The sequence below is a fragment of the Taudactylus pleione genome, unplaced genomic scaffold (assembly GCF_031769625.1).
Source record: "Taudactylus pleione unplaced genomic scaffold, aTauple2 ptg000677l, whole genome shotgun sequence".
NCBI classification, from domain to species: Eukaryota; Metazoa; Chordata; class Amphibia; order Anura; family Myobatrachidae; genus Taudactylus; species Taudactylus pleione.
Genome location: NW_028285079.1, coordinates 248,181 through 265,204, shown reverse-complemented (window position 1 = coordinate 265,204; position 17,024 = coordinate 248,181). Strand labels below are relative to the sequence as shown.

At 52.3% G+C, this 17,024-nt stretch overlaps 1 protein-coding gene across 1 annotated transcript in view; it reads left to right on the top strand.

Annotated features, from left to right (window-relative positions):
- Window positions 1-2,550: 2,550 nt before the first annotated feature.
- The window catches only part of FSTL1 (follistatin like 1), an 85,306-nt gene continuing 70,832 nt past the window's right edge, over window positions 2,551-17,024 (top strand). The window contains exons 1-2 of the mRNA XM_088455889.1: window positions 2,551-2,700; window positions 2,779-2,835. Coding sequence (XP_088312015.1) covers window positions 2,698-2,700; window positions 2,779-2,835 — 60 coding nt within the window. The 5' untranslated portion in view covers window positions 2,551-2,697. The remainder of the gene's footprint in view (window positions 2,701-2,778; window positions 2,836-17,024) is intronic.

Here is a 17,024-nt window from a genome sequence, read left to right as displayed (position 1 = left end):
ACTATATGAGGGTGATTGGGTGATAGAGAGACTATATGAGGGTGATGGGGTGACAGGATGACTATATGAGGGTGACAGGATGACTATATGAGGGTGATGGGGTGACAGGGAGACTATATGAGTGTGATGGGGTGACAGGGAGACTATATGAGGGTGATGGGGTGACAGAGAGAGTATATGAGGGTGACAGGGACACTATATGAGGGTGATGGGGTGACTATATGAGGGTGACAGGATGACTATGAGGGTGATGGGGTGACTATATGAGGGTGACAGGATGACTATATGAGGGTGATGGGGTGACTATATGAGGGTGACAGGGAGACTATATGAGGGTGACAGGGAGACAGGGAGACTATATGAGGGTGATGGGGTGACAGGGAGACTATATGAGGGTGATGGGGTGACAGGGAGACTATATGAGGGTGTTGGGGTGACAGGGAGACTATATGAGGGTGATGGGGTGACAGAGAGACTATATGAGGGTGACAGGGAGACAGGGAGTCTATATGAGGGTGATGGGGTGACAGGGAGACTATATGAGGGTGTTGGGGTGACAGGGAGACTATATGAGGGTGATGGGGTGACAGAGAGACTATATGAGGGTGACAGGGAGACTATATGAGGGTGACAGAGAGACTATATGAGGGTGATGGGGTGACAGGGAGACTATATGAGGGTGATGGGGTGACAGGGAGACTATATGAGGGTGATGGGGTGACAGAGAGACTATATGAGGGTGATGGGATGACTATATGAGGGTGATGGGGTGACTATGAGGGTGACAGGGAGACTATATGAGGGTTATGGGGTGACTATATGAGGGTGATGGGGTGATTATATGAGGGTGAGAGGGAGACTATATGAGGGTGATGGGGTGACTATATGAGGGTGACAGGGAGACTATATGAGGGTGATTGGGTGATAGAGAGACTATATGAGGGTGATGGGGTGACAGGATGACTATATGAGGGTGACAGGATGACTATATGAGGGTGATGGGGTGACAGGGAGACTATATGAGTGTGATGGGGTGACAGGGAGACTATATGAGGGTGATGGGGTGACAGAGAGAGTATATGAGGGTGACAGGGACACTATATGAGGGTGATGGGGTGACTATATGAGGGTGACAGGATGACTATGAGGGTGATGGGGTGACTATATGAGGGTGACAGGATGACTATATGAGGGTGATGGGGTGACTATATGAGGGTGACAGGGAGACTATATGAGGGTGACAGGATTACTATATGAGGGTGACAGGATGACTATATGAGGGTGACAGGGAGACTATATGAGGGTGAAGGGGTGACAGGGAGACTATATGAGGGTGACAGAGAGACTATATGAGGGTGATGGGGTGACAGAGAGAGTATATGAGGGTGATGGGGTGACTATATGAGGGTGACAGGATGGCTATGAGGGTGATGGGGTGACTATATGAGGGTGACAGGGACACTATATGAGGGTGATGGGGTGACTATATGAGGGTGACAGGATGACTATGAGGGTGATGGGGTGACTATATGAGGGTGACAGGATGACTATATGAGGGTGATGGGGTGACTATATGAGGGTGACAGGGAGACTATATGAGGGTGACAGGATGACTATATGAGGGTGACAGGGAGACTATATGAGGGTGACAGGGAGACTATATGAGGGTGACAGGATGACTATATGAGGGTGACAGGGAGACTATATGAGGGTGATGGGGTGACTATATGAGGGTGACAGGGAGACTATATGAGGGTGATGGGGTGACAGGGAGACTATATGAGGGTGATGGGGTGACAGAAAGACTATATGAGGGTGATGGGATGACTATATGAGGGTGATGGGGTGACTATGAGGGTGACAGGGAGACTATATGAGGGTGATGGGGTGATCATATGAGGGTGAAAGGGAGACTATATGAGGGTGATGGGGTGACTATATGAGGGTGACAGGGAGACTATATGAGGGTGATTGGGTGATAGGGAGACTATATGAGGGTGATGGGGTGACAGGGAGACTATATGAGGGTGATGGGGTGACAGGATGACTATATGAGGGTGACAGGATGACTATATGAGGGTGATGGGGTGACAGGATGACTATATGAGGGTGATGGGGTGACAGGGAGACTATATGAGGGTGATGGGGTGACAGGGAGACTATATGAGGGTGATGGGGTGACAGGATGACTATATGAGGGTGACAGGATGACTATATGAAGGTGATGGGGTGACAGGGAGACTATATGAGGGTGATGGGGTGACAGAGAGAGTATATGAGGGTGAAGGGGTGACAGGGAGACTTTATGAGGGTGACAGGATGACTATGAGGGTGATGGGGTGACTATATGAGGGTGACAGGATGACTATATGAGGGTGATGGGGTGACTATATGAGGGTGACAGGGAGACTATATGAGGGTGATGGGGTGAGAAGCAGATGACATAGAAGAGATGGGCAGACAGGAGGAGGAGGGGGATTGCTGCTGGAGAGTGGGTGGGGGGCGGATAGAATAGGAGGGGAGGGGAGGAGGACACGGGGAGGGAGGGATACAGCAGCAGCAGCAGGAGGAGGAGGAGGAGGAGGGCCAGGATTTGGGATACAGTCTCAGCACCACAGCCTGCACAGGACAATACCCTCCGCGGTAGAAGCAGAGAGCAGAGCCCGGACCTGTCTGCACCATCTGCCCACAGCCACCATGGTGAGACCGACCCCCATCCCCAGCCTTCCCTGCCCCCCTGCCCAGTGCCCCCCACTAACCTCCTGTCTGTGTTCCCAGCTCCTGAGGACGGTTCCCCTGCTGCTGGCCCTGGCCCTGTCCTGCTCCCAGGCTCTGGTATGTACCCACCCCGCATTCCTGTGCCCCCCTGCATGGGCTCACTTACCCCCGGCTCTGAAAGGGTTATCATGGGCACCCTGAGGTGCTGCTGCTGCCACCCGGGGTCCGGGGCATAACTGCACCCCTCCTCCTGCACAGTACATGGTGGAGTGTACTTAGGGGGGGTGAGGGTGGGGTCCAGCCATGGCAATATGACACTGACATCTGTATATAACAGTAATTCTTTATTAACACTTTCTTTGTAGAAAAGAAAAAATAAATATATATAGATGTGTGTGTATGTATGTATATATATATATATATATATATCAGTGCAGGATGAAGGAACATCACTAGGGTTATATACTTTCATACTTCCAAGAGCTAAATCTGGGATCTTTTGGGGTTGTCCCTCTTCCTGTGTTACCGCCAGAACTTGTTCTGGGCTCTGACTTAGTATAAATGCCCCAGGGTGGTATATTATACTACATGGTGTGTGACTGCCAGGCGCAGTGACCCTTGTGCGATTGTTGTGTTGTGTGTAAGGTTTGCATTACAGACGATGGGTGGGACGGGGGGGGGGGGATACGCTTGGGATATTGTGTAAATTGCTGGCACAGCTGTGAGCCTTTGTACATTACGCTGCAGACCACGTAGTAATGTTACTGATCAGGAGAAGTGAGAGTTTCTAGGCCCAGAAAATAAGGTATGGGAGCGTTCCCTCCTGGCTGGCGGGCCAAGGGTTAAATGCGATGGGCAGGAAGATGGGTTTATAGTTACTGATTTATCTGTGTGTACCCGTGTGTCAGGCCTGGGCACATGTCAGATATATAGCTCACACGCTCAGATACAGTACCTGTACATAAATGTTATAGTCATTGGAGTGATCCCTGTAGTTTAGATTCACATTCGCTCATTGTGTCTCGCCCCAAGGGACGGGGCGAGACACAATACTCTTTATGCACTTTTGGGAAGTGAATTGTACCCTTATTATTGCCCTTAGGGAGTCATAAGGATCCCCCAAATCATCACATTGGCGTCTGGGGTTGTGGCAGAGAGTGGCGATGCCGGAGGTGGTCAGTCTGTCTGTGTGCGGAAACATATATATCAGCCCTTTCAGGCTGTGAGTCTGGATTACTGTACAAATAGTCCCCATTACATGCCCCAGACTGATCAGGGCCTTTATACCATGGAGAAGAAGCATAAACTATTATTGTTTTCACTCTTATAATGTACAGACTGCAAATAGTATAAGATTAAAGTCTCCTTAATTTGATTGCAAGCTCTGCAGGCAATGCATGATGTGTTAGTCATGGTCACAGCTATTGTAGGCGGCAGTACAGAAGGCCATATACTGAATAATGTGTATGCAGTCACTGCGGGCAGCCTCTTGCACGTAATGCCCCATATTGCCGCCTTGTATCACCAGGAATCTGCGCTGGGACATCAGGTCATTGTTAGACTCCTCGCTTCTGTCTTATGATGAGACGTGTGTTGGAGGCCAGCGCAGTAAGGGTTAATGGAAGTGAACGCGCTGTGTCTGTAAATAAGATTTGTGGTCCTGGTAATGTAACTCTGGGGAGGCTCTGTAAGCTGCTGGACATATGTCTATATAGGAAACAGATCGTGTAACCGGCAGAGTGCTTCACGGTCCTCCCTATCTCCTGCTCACTGAGTACTCACCACATTACAGCAAACAGTCTCTCTGTCCATATATAACATGATTGTAAGCTCTTCTGGGCAGTCAGGTGTCCAACATAGATTATTGTCCCTAAAATACGGGTGCGGTACCCCCACCAGACCCCATATGAGATATTACACCCTCAGTCCCTGATCTGTGAGTGCAGTACCCCCACCAGACCCCGTATAAGATTTTACACCCTCAGTCCCTGATATGTGGGTGCGGTACCCCCACCAGACCCCGTATGAGATATTACACCCTCAGTACCCCCACCAGACCCCGTATGAGTGCAGTACCCCCACCAGACCCCGTATAAGATTTTACACCCTCAGTCCCTGATATGTGGGTGCGGTACTCCCACCAGACCCCGTATGAGATATTACACCCTCAGTACCCCCACCAGACCCCGTATGAGTGCAGTACCCCCACCAGACCCCGTATGAGATATTACACCCTCAGTCCCTGATATGTGGGTGCAGTACCCCCACCAGACCCCGTATGAGATATTACACCCTCAGTCCCTGATATGTGGGTGCAGTACCCCCACCAGACCCCGTATGAGATATTCCACCCTCAGTCCCTGATATGTGGGTGCGGTACCCCCACCAGACCCCGTATGAGATATTACACCCTCAGTCCCTGATAGGTGGGTGCGGTACCCCCACCAGACCCTGTATGAGATATTACACCCTCAGTCCCTGATCTGTGGGTGCGGTACCCCCACCAGACCCCGTATGAGATATTACACCCTCAGTCCCTGATAGGTGGGTGCGGTACCCCCACAAGACCCCGTATGAGATATTACACCCTTAGTCCCTGATATGTGGGTGCGGTACCCCCACCAGACCCCGTATGAGATATTACACCCTCAGTCCCTGATATGTGGGTGCGGTACCCCCACCAGACCCTGTATGAGATATTACACCCTCAGTCCCTGATAGGTGGGTGCGGTACCCCCACAAGACCGCGTATGACTTATTAAACCCTCATTCCCAATGACTCAGTCTCTGCCCAGCCCTCAGCGCAGATGGGATGGGGGATCCCGAGAGGGCGCGGTTTATCGCCGCAGGCCAGATGTGGAGTCATGCTCGGGGACTGGGTATTACATCTTCTGTACACATGTGTTAACCGCTTAGCTGCCAGCTGGGTGTGTAATATATGAGCTGGCCCTTGGTGGGGGTTTACAAGACATCACACCTGTTTACACAGCAAACACCCCAGGGTGTATGTAATTGTGTGAAATACCAGGATGGTCCAGGTGTGAGGAGCTGGAACCCCCTCCCCACAAACACAGCTGTTGTGGGATGATTGTTGTAATGTGCCGTGTCTGCTGGACGTGTCCTCTGTACTCGCCGTGAGTGTGTGGCCCCCGCCTGTACTCTGCTCATGATATACGCGGGACCGATACTTAGAACCGCAGGTCTGACAGTCATATAAAGACCATCTGACCCGTAGTTCCCTGTTAGCGGACTGTCCACTCTATGGGGCTGATTCAGAGGTGATTGACAGACAGTGACCGTTTTGGGGAGGTAACAGGGAAGTGGCGACTAAAACGCGGGTCTATTGCGACTGTTTTCGGGGTTGTGTCACCACCAGCTAATGCAGATTTGTACACAGTGGCTAAAGCTCCGGAGTCTGATGGTGCTACAGATGTGCGACCGACTGCGACATTTGCGTATTTTGTCACACCCGCTGCATGCGGAATCGTAGCCGCAGCGGGATTTGCATTCTGTCTGAACCCGGCGGAGCACACTGGGCCTGATTCGAATGAGTGGCCGCTCGTAAGCGGCCGCTCGTTCGCTCTGAGCGATGTTCGCACAACTGCGCATGCGTATGGGTCGTAATGCGCATGCGCAAACCAGTCATTGCGGTCGGAAATCGTGCGCTCGCAAAACAGCGAGGGGCTGCTAATTTGAGTGACAGAATGAGGCGTTTGTGGGTGGTAACAGGGGAAAGTGCTTGAAAACGGGGAGTGGAGATCCGAACGCAGGCGTGCCAAATGGTCAAAACGGGCATTTTAAGGGTGTGCATAATTAACAAAGCAGCGTCATCGGCCACGTCACTTGGTTGTCTTTTAGCCTGAACTGCTCGCAGTGATAGCGGTAGGAAAATGCTACCACAAGCACTGCGAGCAGTTCAGATGCCTTTCGATGTACCCGATTAATCAAATACCGGAGATGACGTGTGATGCGAACGGTAAAGGGGCGTCTTTACAAAATAGCGAGCGCATTTTTCGCTCGCTCGCTCAGACATAGAGGCGTCAACAAACCGCAATGAGCAAGCGCTCAATTTAAATAGCCGGCCCCTTTTTTGGAACGACCGTCCGCATATAGCGTCCGGCTCTGAATCAGGCCCTGTGTTCCCACTCTCACAGCTGCTACTTTGCGAAATGTTGTCAGTTTATTGTCAAAGACATTTTCTTTGTTTTGTTGGCCGGTCTGCGCGTGAGCCACTCGCAGTGACATCACTAAACCCTATACATGACCTCATGGGAGAATCTTATCATCAGCCGACGTCTTTCCACGTAGCGCAGGCTAACATTGACGTTCCCACCCTGGGCGGTAGCTCCGGCCACATCCTCATCTTCTCATTGGGTTTATTGTTCTTTATAAAGTTATAATACATAGCAAACAGGAAGCAGCACAGCATGTACCATAGGAAACCTCCATTGTCCCCGGGGGGGTAAGATATAAATAGCAGGGGCCAGCGACGTCCTGGTGCGGTATAGTGACAGCTGCCATTGTAGGGGTCTCTGACACGCTGGCGAGGTGCTGGGCAGCGTTACGTGCTCACACATTGCTGGTACATGGGTCCCTGTGCTGAGCGCTCTCTCTGGGCACTTTCTGTGCGTGTGGTGCAATCTGCAGAGCTAGTGTTACAGGCAGCGTTCTCTGTGAGTGCCTGTGTACACAGAGAGAGAGCTGTCCCCACAGGGATCACTGATCCCTACTGTCTGCCCGCTCTATGCACACGTAGTGAGCTCCCCGGCGTGTGAGGTTCTGCAGAATCCGGGTGATCGCCTTACAGCCCACGTACGGTGGGACGGATGAATGTGGGACAGTCAGGGGTGGTATACAATATAAAGTCATCTTTTTATGACCCCCCCCCCCCCCCCCCCCCATCCACACACATGATCCTGATGAAGGGCTCTATAACATTAGGGCTTATATATCTGTCTGTGTACTGATAGTCTTCTATTGATTTCTCCTGTTTTGTGCGCCCAGACATCCAGAGTTGTGCTGCTAATTGCTTCTAATTGTTTCTAATCAGCAAGAGACATATTGTGATTTATCTGAGTCTAACAATGCGGAAATGATTTGAAACAGAAATGGAAGACGTCCATCTATCTACAACATACAGCAAACCTCTCCCCTCCTCCTAATACAGAGATAGCTCCCTCCTCCTAATACAGAGATATCTCCCCTCCTCCCAATACACAGATATCTCCCCTCCTCCTAATACAGAGATATCACCCCTCCTCCTAATACAGAGATATCTCCCCTCCCAATACACAGATATCTCCCCTCCTCCTAATACAGAGATATCACCCCTCCTCCTAATACAGAGATATCTCCCCTCCTCCCAATACACAGATATCACCCCTCCTCCTAATACACAGATATATCCCCTCCTACTACTACAGATAGCCCCCTCCTAATAAACAGATATCTCCCCTCCTCCTAATACACAGTTATACATGTCATCTCCTAATACACAGACATGTAATCTCCTAATACACAGATATCTCCCCTCCTCCTAATACACAGATATCTCCCCTCCTCCTAATACACAGATATCACCCCTCCTCCTAATACACAGATATCTCCCCTCCTCCTAATACACAGATATCTCCCCTCCTCCTAATACACAGATATCTCCTCTCCTCCTAATACACAGTTATACATGTCATCTCCTAATACACAGATATCTCCCCTCCTCCTAATACACAGATATCTCCCCTCCTCCTAATACACAGATATCACCCCTCCTCCTAATACACAGATATCTCCCCTCCTCCTAATACACAGATATCTCCCCTCCTCCTAATACACAGTTATACATGTCATCTCCTAATACACAGACATGTAATCTCCTAATACACAGATATCTCCCCTCCTCCTAATACACAGATATCTCCCCTCCTCCTAATACACAGATATCACCCCTCCTCCTAATACACAGATATCTCCCCTCCTCCTAATACACAGATATCTCCCCTCCTCCTAATACACAGATATCTCCTCTCCTCCTAATACACAGTTATACATGTAATCTCCTAAAACACATAAATACATGTCATCCCCTAATACACAGACATGTAATCTCCTAATACACAGACACCAGTACAGAGAACGCTTATTACATTGCTGGCGCTGATACCCCTCATTCGGCCTCTCCGCCCCACCCGGCCCAGCTGAATTCATGTTTTGGCTACAGAGATTAGGCAGCGCCCGCAGTGTACTCAGTCACAGTCTCCAGCCGTCATATCATCAGTGTACAGACATTCCCCTGTATAATGAGTGCTAGCCTGTATACCCAGACTTCTGCAAGGCATACAGGGGGTCACAGGCTGGCAGGAGATACAGGGGGGTCACAGGCTGGCAGGAGATACAGGGGGGTCACAGGCTGGCAGGAGATGCTGGGAGGTCACAGGCTGGCAGGAGATACAGGGGGGTCACAGGCTGGCAGGAGATACAGGGGGGTCACAGGCTGGCAGGAGATACAGGGGGGTCACAGGCTGGCAGGAGATACAGGGGGGTCACAGGCTGGCAGGAGATGCTGGGAGGTCACAGGCTGGCAGGAGATACAGGGGGTCACAGGCTGGCAGGAGATACAGGGGGGTCACAGGCTGGCAGGAGATACAGGGGGTCACAGGCTGGCAGGAGATACAGCAGGGTCACAGGCTGGCAGGAGATACAGCAGGGTCACAGGCTGGCAGGAGATACAGGGGGATCGCAGGCTGGCAGGAGATGCTGGGAGGTCACAGGCTGGCAGGAGATGCTGGGAGGTCACAGGCTGGCAGGAGATACAGGGGGGTCACAGGCTGGCAGGAGATACAGGGGGATCACAGGCTGGCAGGAGATACAGGGGGGTCACAGGCTGGCAGGAGATGCTGGGAGGTCACAGGCTGGCAGGAGATGCTGGGAGGTCACAGGCTGGCAGGAGATACAGGGGGTCACAGGCTGGCAGGAGATACAGGGGGGTCACAGGCTGGCAGGAGATACAGGGGGGTCACAGGCTGGCAGGAGATACAGGGGGATCGCAGGCTGGCAGGAGATACAGGGGGGTCACAGGCTTGCAGGAGATGCTGGGGGTCACAGACTGGCAGGAGATACAGGGGGATCGCAGGCTGGCAGGAGATACAGGGGGGTCACAGGCTTGCAGGAGATGCTGGGGGTCACAGACTGGCATAAATTGCTGTGTCTTTTACTCTCCTGGCCGGCAGAGTACATGATGGCAGATGTGGGAGATCGGGCAGCTGGAGGAACAGAATTCTCTTTATACTGAACGTGTAGGGACAGGTCCCCATTCCTGCTATTATCTGCCCCAGCAACACAGGAATAACCGCAGGAGGCTCAGTCTCTCATGTGTAACCCTGTCCTACTAAGTCACAGCAAGGGCCCTACAGAGACACAGGCAGGGAGCACCCTGGGGCCCTACAGAGACACAGGCAGGGAGCACCCTGGGGCCCTACAGAGACACAGGCAGGGAGCACCCTGGGGCCCTACAGAGACACAAGCAGGGAGCACCCAGGGGCCCTACAGATACACCAGCAGGGAGCACCCAGGGGCCCTACAGATACACCAGCAGGGAGCACCCTGGGGCCCTACAGAGACACTGGCAGGGAGCACCCTGGGGCCCTACAGAGACACAAGCAGGGAGCACCCTGGGGCCCTACAGATACACAGGCAGGGAGCACCCTGGGGCCCTACAGATACACAGGCAGGGAGCACCCTGGGGCCCTACAGATACACCGGCAGGGAGCACCCTGGGGCCCTACAGAGACACAAGCAGGGAGCACCCAGGGGCCCTACAGATACACCAGCAGGGAGCACCCAGGGGCCCTACAGATACACCAGCAGGGAGCACCCTGGGGCCCTACAGAGACACTGGCAGGGAGCACCCTGGGGCCCTACAGTGACACAAGCAGGGAGCACCCTGGGGCCCTACAGATACACAGGCAGGGAGCACCCTGGGGCCCTACAGATACACCGGCAGGGAGCACCCTGGGGCCCTACAGAGACACAAGCAGGGAGCACCCAGGGGCCCTACAGATACACCAGCAGGGAGCACCCAGGGGCCCTACAGATACACCAGCAGGGAGCACCCTGGGGCCCTACAGAGACACAGGCAGGGAGCACCCTGGGGCCCTACAGAGACACAAGCAGGGAGCACCCTGGGGCCCTACAGATACACAGGCAGGGTGCACCCTGGGGCCCTACAGATACACCAGCAGGGAGCACCCTGGGGCCCTACAGAGACACAGGCAGGGAGCACCCTGGGGCCCTACAGAGACACAAGCAGGGAGCACCCTGGGGCCCTACAGAGACACAAGCAGGGAGCACCCTGGGGTGTCACAGGCAGTGTTACACTGGATACAAGAGCAGGATCTGTAATTGAATTTAAGGTGGAAATAAAATGTGTAATGTTTGTATATGATCCAGCTCTGTCCCTATAGGGGTGATGAGACACCCCCTGCCAGTTCGCAACACTACACCCCCAGACTCACCCTTCCCTGTGCTGGGAACTGTGGGACGGAACCCACTGATGAGCTACTTGGGGGTGGTGACACCTCTCCTCCTCCTCTATAATGACTGTACAGTGATATATATCACTGTCCTGCTGTAAAACAGGAGTACTCCTATCTGTGAGAGTCCTCGCTCACAGACCATTGTCTAGCTAAACCTTGTAGGGTCGCCATGATATATTGTTTTCTTATTACAGACTTTCATTGTATCAATGACCAGAAACCGCTCCTGAGAAAGATTAGGTGTCTATTTGGGTATGGTGTGAATTTGAGTATGGTGTTGTATGTCGACAGTCATAATATCGGTGTTGATCAAGTCGACATTCATTATGTAGACAGTGATTACACGTCGACATGTTAGCATGTCAACCTATCGTCCCTGGTGCCCTAGCGGGGACTTCACATGCTCCCAACGGCTGCAGCGAGTCCAGCGCGGTTTCTGGGTGCGACACTATGAATGTTGTCCTTATGACTACATCCCGTCTACGTACCCTATGCAGCTGCGAGGATGATGGGATGCTGACATTCTCTTTCTTACTCACGTACATCTTATAGCTGAGGGAACCACAGAGATAAACGTACATGTAGCTTATTGTCAGGATGTTATTGTTTATACAGCTGAAAGTTACGAAATCTTGTGTAAAAGTTCCTAAACTGAGAAAAGCATCCATGTCCTCGCCCCTGTGCCTGTCCTCGCCCCTGTGCCTGTCCTCGCCCCTGTGCCTGTCCTCGCCCCTGTGCCTGTCCTTGCCCCTGTCCCTGTCCTTGCCCCTGTCCCTGTCCTTGCCCCTGTCTCTGTCCTCGCCCCTGTCCCTGTCCTCGCCCCTGTCCTCGCCCCTGTCCCTGTCCTCGCCACTGTCCGTGTCCTCGCCCCTGTGCCTGTCCCTGCCCCTGTCCCTGTCCTCGCCCCTGTCCCTGTCCTCGCCACTGTCCCTGTCCTCGCCCCTGTCCTTGTCCTTGCCCCTGTGCCTGTCCTTGCCCCTGTGCCTGTCCTCGCTACTGTGCCTGTCCTCGCTACTGTGCCTGTCCTCGCCCCTGTCCCTGTCCTCCCCCCTGTATCTGTCCTCGCCCCTGTCCTTGTCCTCGCCCCTGTCCTTGTCCTCGCCCCTGTCCTTGCCCTCGCCCCTATCCTTGCCCTCGCCCCTGTCCCTGTCCTCGCCCCTGTCCCTGTCATTGCCCCTGTCCCTGCCTTTGCCCCTGTTCCCTGTACTCGCCCTTGTCCTTGTCTTCTCCCCTGTCCTCGCCCCTGTCATTGCCCCTGTCCCTGTCATCTACCCTGTCCTCGCCCCTGTCCCTGTCCTCGCCCCTGTCCCTGTCTTCGCCCCTGTCCCTGTCTTCGCCCCTGTCCCTGTCTTCGCCCCTGTTCCCTGTCTTCGCCCCTGTTCTTGTCCCTGTCTTCGCCCCTGTCTTCGCCCCTGTCCTCGCCCTGTCCCTGTCTTCTCCCCTGTCTTCTCCCATGTCCCTGTCCTCGTCCCTGCCCCTGTCTTCTCCCCTGTTCTCGCCGCTGTCCCTGTCTTCTCCCCTGTCCTCGCCCCTGTCCTCGTCCCTGTCCCTGTCTTCGCCCCTGTTATTGCCACTGTCCCTGTCCTCGCCCCTGTCTCTGTCCTCGCCCTTGTCCATGTCTTCTCCACCTGTCCTCGCCCCTGTCCCTGTCTTCGCCCCTGTTATTGCCCCTGTCCCTGTGCTCGCCCCTGTCCTTGCCGCTGTCCCTGTCCTCGCCCCTGTCCCTGTCTTCGCCTCTGTTATTGCCCCTGTCCCTGTCTTCGCCCCTGTCCCTGCTTTGTGCGTAGTTCTTGTAGGTAACGGAAATTGTTACTTAGAACTTTCACATTTAGACAATTAGGTCCCAGAGTTACTGATCCCTCCAGAATATTAATGATGGAGGATGTAGCGTTCATGAGATGGGCTGGAGGGGCCGAGTAACGTGTCCCTGCCGGGGAGGGAAGGGGTTAATCAGGGTCTGTTGAGGCATTTTAACTAGGAGCAAATGTTGGAGAGCAGGAATGTAATGTGTGTAATGGCAGGAAGCCTCTCAGCAATCAGCACAGTGTAACCCAGACATTTCCTGCACGCTGTGTAATAGGGACCTGGCTGTGCCTCTAGCAGGGAGTGTAAGGGCCGGAATATCAGCATATAACACACACAGGGGCCTATTTACCATCAGGTGTTTGCAGAATATTTAACCTGGTGTTTTCGGGGGATACCTGCAAATATTTAGTATCCAGTATATATATATATAATGTATATAATGGAGGGATATCTCCGATTTCTGCTGCGGCCCCCCCATTTCCAACAGCAGCCTCCGGAACCCTCCCCAGCAATGGCCGCCGCGCATGCGCAGGAGACCGGCACGGGTGTGAAGAGACGGTCTCTTGACTCTGAGTGCATCGCAGGGACAGGCTCCGTTGTGCCCTGTGGGGTCTAATTACTAAGCAGTATTAGGAGACAGAGTGAAAAGTGATAAGGTACCAGCCAATCAGCTCCTAACTGCCATCTCACAGGCTGTGTTTGAAAAATGACAGTTAGGAGCTGATTGACTGGTACCTTATCACTTTTCACTCTGTCTCCTAACACTGCTTAGTAAATAGACCCCTGTATGTGCTATCTCATACATGCTGGGGCCATGATCACATACTGCAATGTCATCATGGGCCCTGATATCGCACCCAGATCCCATTGTAAATGCAGTTATAGATAAATGGGCCTCACAGGACAATACAGGTTTATTCACTGTAAGGGGGAGATTTATCCGACATTCTAAAGTGAACCAATCAGATTCTAGGCCTCTCACCTTAGGCCGCCTATCATAATATCTGACGTCTGTGGCGTTACCAGATGTTACCTAACTAGGCTGCCATGACTTCCCGTGCCTGAGACTTTTACTGCCCAGACATACAGCAGACGTGTAACATGTGTCATATGTGTGCAGGGTCACCTGATACACAAGGATGTACGTAAGCAGTGGGGGGGTCTCCTGATTACATTGCGCACTGTATAAATATACGGATATACCATAAACACGGCGTAGGCACTTCTCCTTATGAATACGTGTATTTACGTGTCGGGGATGGCGCAGTCTGTAATTGCTGCCAGATAATGGCTGACACAGGTCTCTGACATTACACAGGGGCAGTGACATCGCCAGACCCCAGCTGAGGTTACCCAGGGCTCTCACAGACACACAGGACATTGTGATTATAGTATATACCCCGGTGTGTGACGGAGGAGACCCCGCCAGCGCCTGACTTAACCCAGACGCAGTACCGGCTGCTCCCAACTCCGCAGCCAATCAGCAACTTCCTGTATGTTACACTATATGCCGTACTAGGGACGGGATGGGCAACGCCAACCTAGGGCTACTTTTCCCTGGAACCCCAACACGTAGAACCCCCGGATTTCCCCGCAGCCATCGCCTCTCCGGGGCTCAGTGCGTAGAGGTTGCACAGGGATGATGATCGGTCAATAACATGGGGCTCTCCAGGTGTTGTGAACTACAAGCCCCAGCATGCTCTGCCAGATAGCTGATATCTGAAAGGGTGTGCTGGGACTTGTAGTTTCACATCACCTGGGGAGACACAAGTTGGTCAGACCATTAACCGCCCTTTCCAGTTAGTTATCTACCACTTTATATGTTGCTGGAGACGTGGCAGCCTATGGGAGGGGACAGATTCAGCAGCTATTCTAATAGTATAAAAGTACATTTTTGCCAACAGTAAGAAGCACTTTTAGTTCTCATCAGCAATTCTGCCGCTACGTGACATAATATGTCCTACTCACACGAGGCACTGCTGGGAGAGGTGTATATAATAAGCATGTATAGGAGGGGGCCCCCTGTATTGTACTAGTGTAGCTGCGGTGTGTACCCCACGTGGATGGGGGCTGCACTTATGTCCCACGTCAGGTTAGTATATTTGGTAACAATGATACAGGACCGCAGGGGACTGAGGACCTCATTCAGAGTCGGTTGTTGCGGCCGCACGGTCGTACGCCACCGATGTTCGCTAAACTGCGCATGTGTAAAGTTCGCAATGCGCGTGCGCAAACTAGCGGCTACGATCAGAAATTTCTCTCTCCTTGAACACAGCCAGGTCGGTAGTTTGAGTGACAGAATGAGGCGTTTGTGGGTGGTAACAGGGGAAGGTGCTTGAAAACGGGGGAGTAGAGATCCGAACGCAGGCGTGCCTCATTATGCGAACAGCGTTTTATGGGAGTGCATACGGATTATGGGAGTGCATAATTAACAAAGTAGTGTCATAGCACACGTGACATGGGAGGATTTTACACTGACATGATCGTAGAGCTTAAGAGAGGGTATGGTCAACCTTAAGCTCTACGACCAGTTCCGATGGTTTCCGATGCTCGCGATTAATCCTTATATGGACTGAGATGACGTGTAATGCGTACGAGATGGGGGCGTTTTTTTAGGGATCTGACCGCATCCTCCCCTTGGTCGGCCAGCTAACGATCCGACCTTAGGGACGCAACATGCGAGTGCATCATTTGCATATCCGTCCCCTTTTCCAGTACGACCATGCGGCCGCAACGACCGACTCTGAATGAGGTCCTGAATGTGCAGCATTAACCGCTTTACTTCCAAGACCCTGCTGGCAGTGAGAGGGGTAACTTCCTCTAGAAATGAGATTTTATTGCATTTCCCACCCCTCACCCATATTAGTTCATTCATTGTCTAGACAGTCTGAGCCCCCTGAGCTTCAAGAGACTGTCTGAGTGTCCTCTAATGGGAGAGACAGTCTAAGCTTTCTGTACTGGGAGAGACAGTCTATGCTTTCTGTACTGGGAGAGACAGTCTATGCTTTCTGTACTGGGGGAGACAGTCTAAGCTTTCTGTACTGGGAGAGACAGTCTATGCTTTCTGTACTGGGGGAGGCAGTCTAAGCTTTCTGTACTGGGAGAGACAGTCTATGCTTTCTGTACTGGGAGAGACAGCCTAAGCTTTCTATACTGGGGGAGACAGTCTAAGCTTTCTGTACTGGGAGAGACAGTCTAAGCTTTCTGTACTGGGGAGACAGTCTAAGCTTTCTGTACTGGGGGAGACAGTCTAAGCTTTCTGTACTGGGGGAGACAGTCTAAGCTTTCTGTACTGGGGAGACAGTCTAAGCTTTCTGTACTGGGGGAGACAGTCTTTTCTGTACTGGGAGAGACAGTCTATGCTTTCTGTACTGGGAGAGACAGCCTAAGCTTTCTATACTGGTGGAGACAGTCTATGCTTTCTGTACTGCGGGAGACAATCTAAGCTTTCTGTACTGGAGGAGACAATCTAAGCTTTCTGTACTGGGAGAGACAGCCTAAGCTTTCTGTACTGGGAGAGACAGTCTATGCTTTCTGTACTGGAGGAGACAGTCTATGCTTTCTGTACTGGGGAGACAGTCTAAGCTTTCTGTACTGGGGAGACAGCCTAAGCTTTCTGTACTGGGGAGACAGCCTAAGCTTTCTGTACCGGGGGAGACAGTCTCAGCTGCCTGTACTGGGAGAGACAGTCTCAGCTGCCTGTACTGGGAGAGACAGTCTACGTTTTCTGTACTGGGGAGACAGAGACAGTCTAAGCTCTATATACTGGGGAGACAGTCTCCACTTTCTGTACTGGGGAGAGACAGTCTAAGCTGCCTGTACTGCGGGAGACATTCTACGTTTTCTATACTGGGGAGACAGGGACAGTCTAAGCTTTATATACTGGGGAGACAGCCTCCACTTTCTGTACTGGGAAGAGACAGTCTAAGCTGCCTGTAACGGGAAAGACAGTCTACACCTTCTGTACAA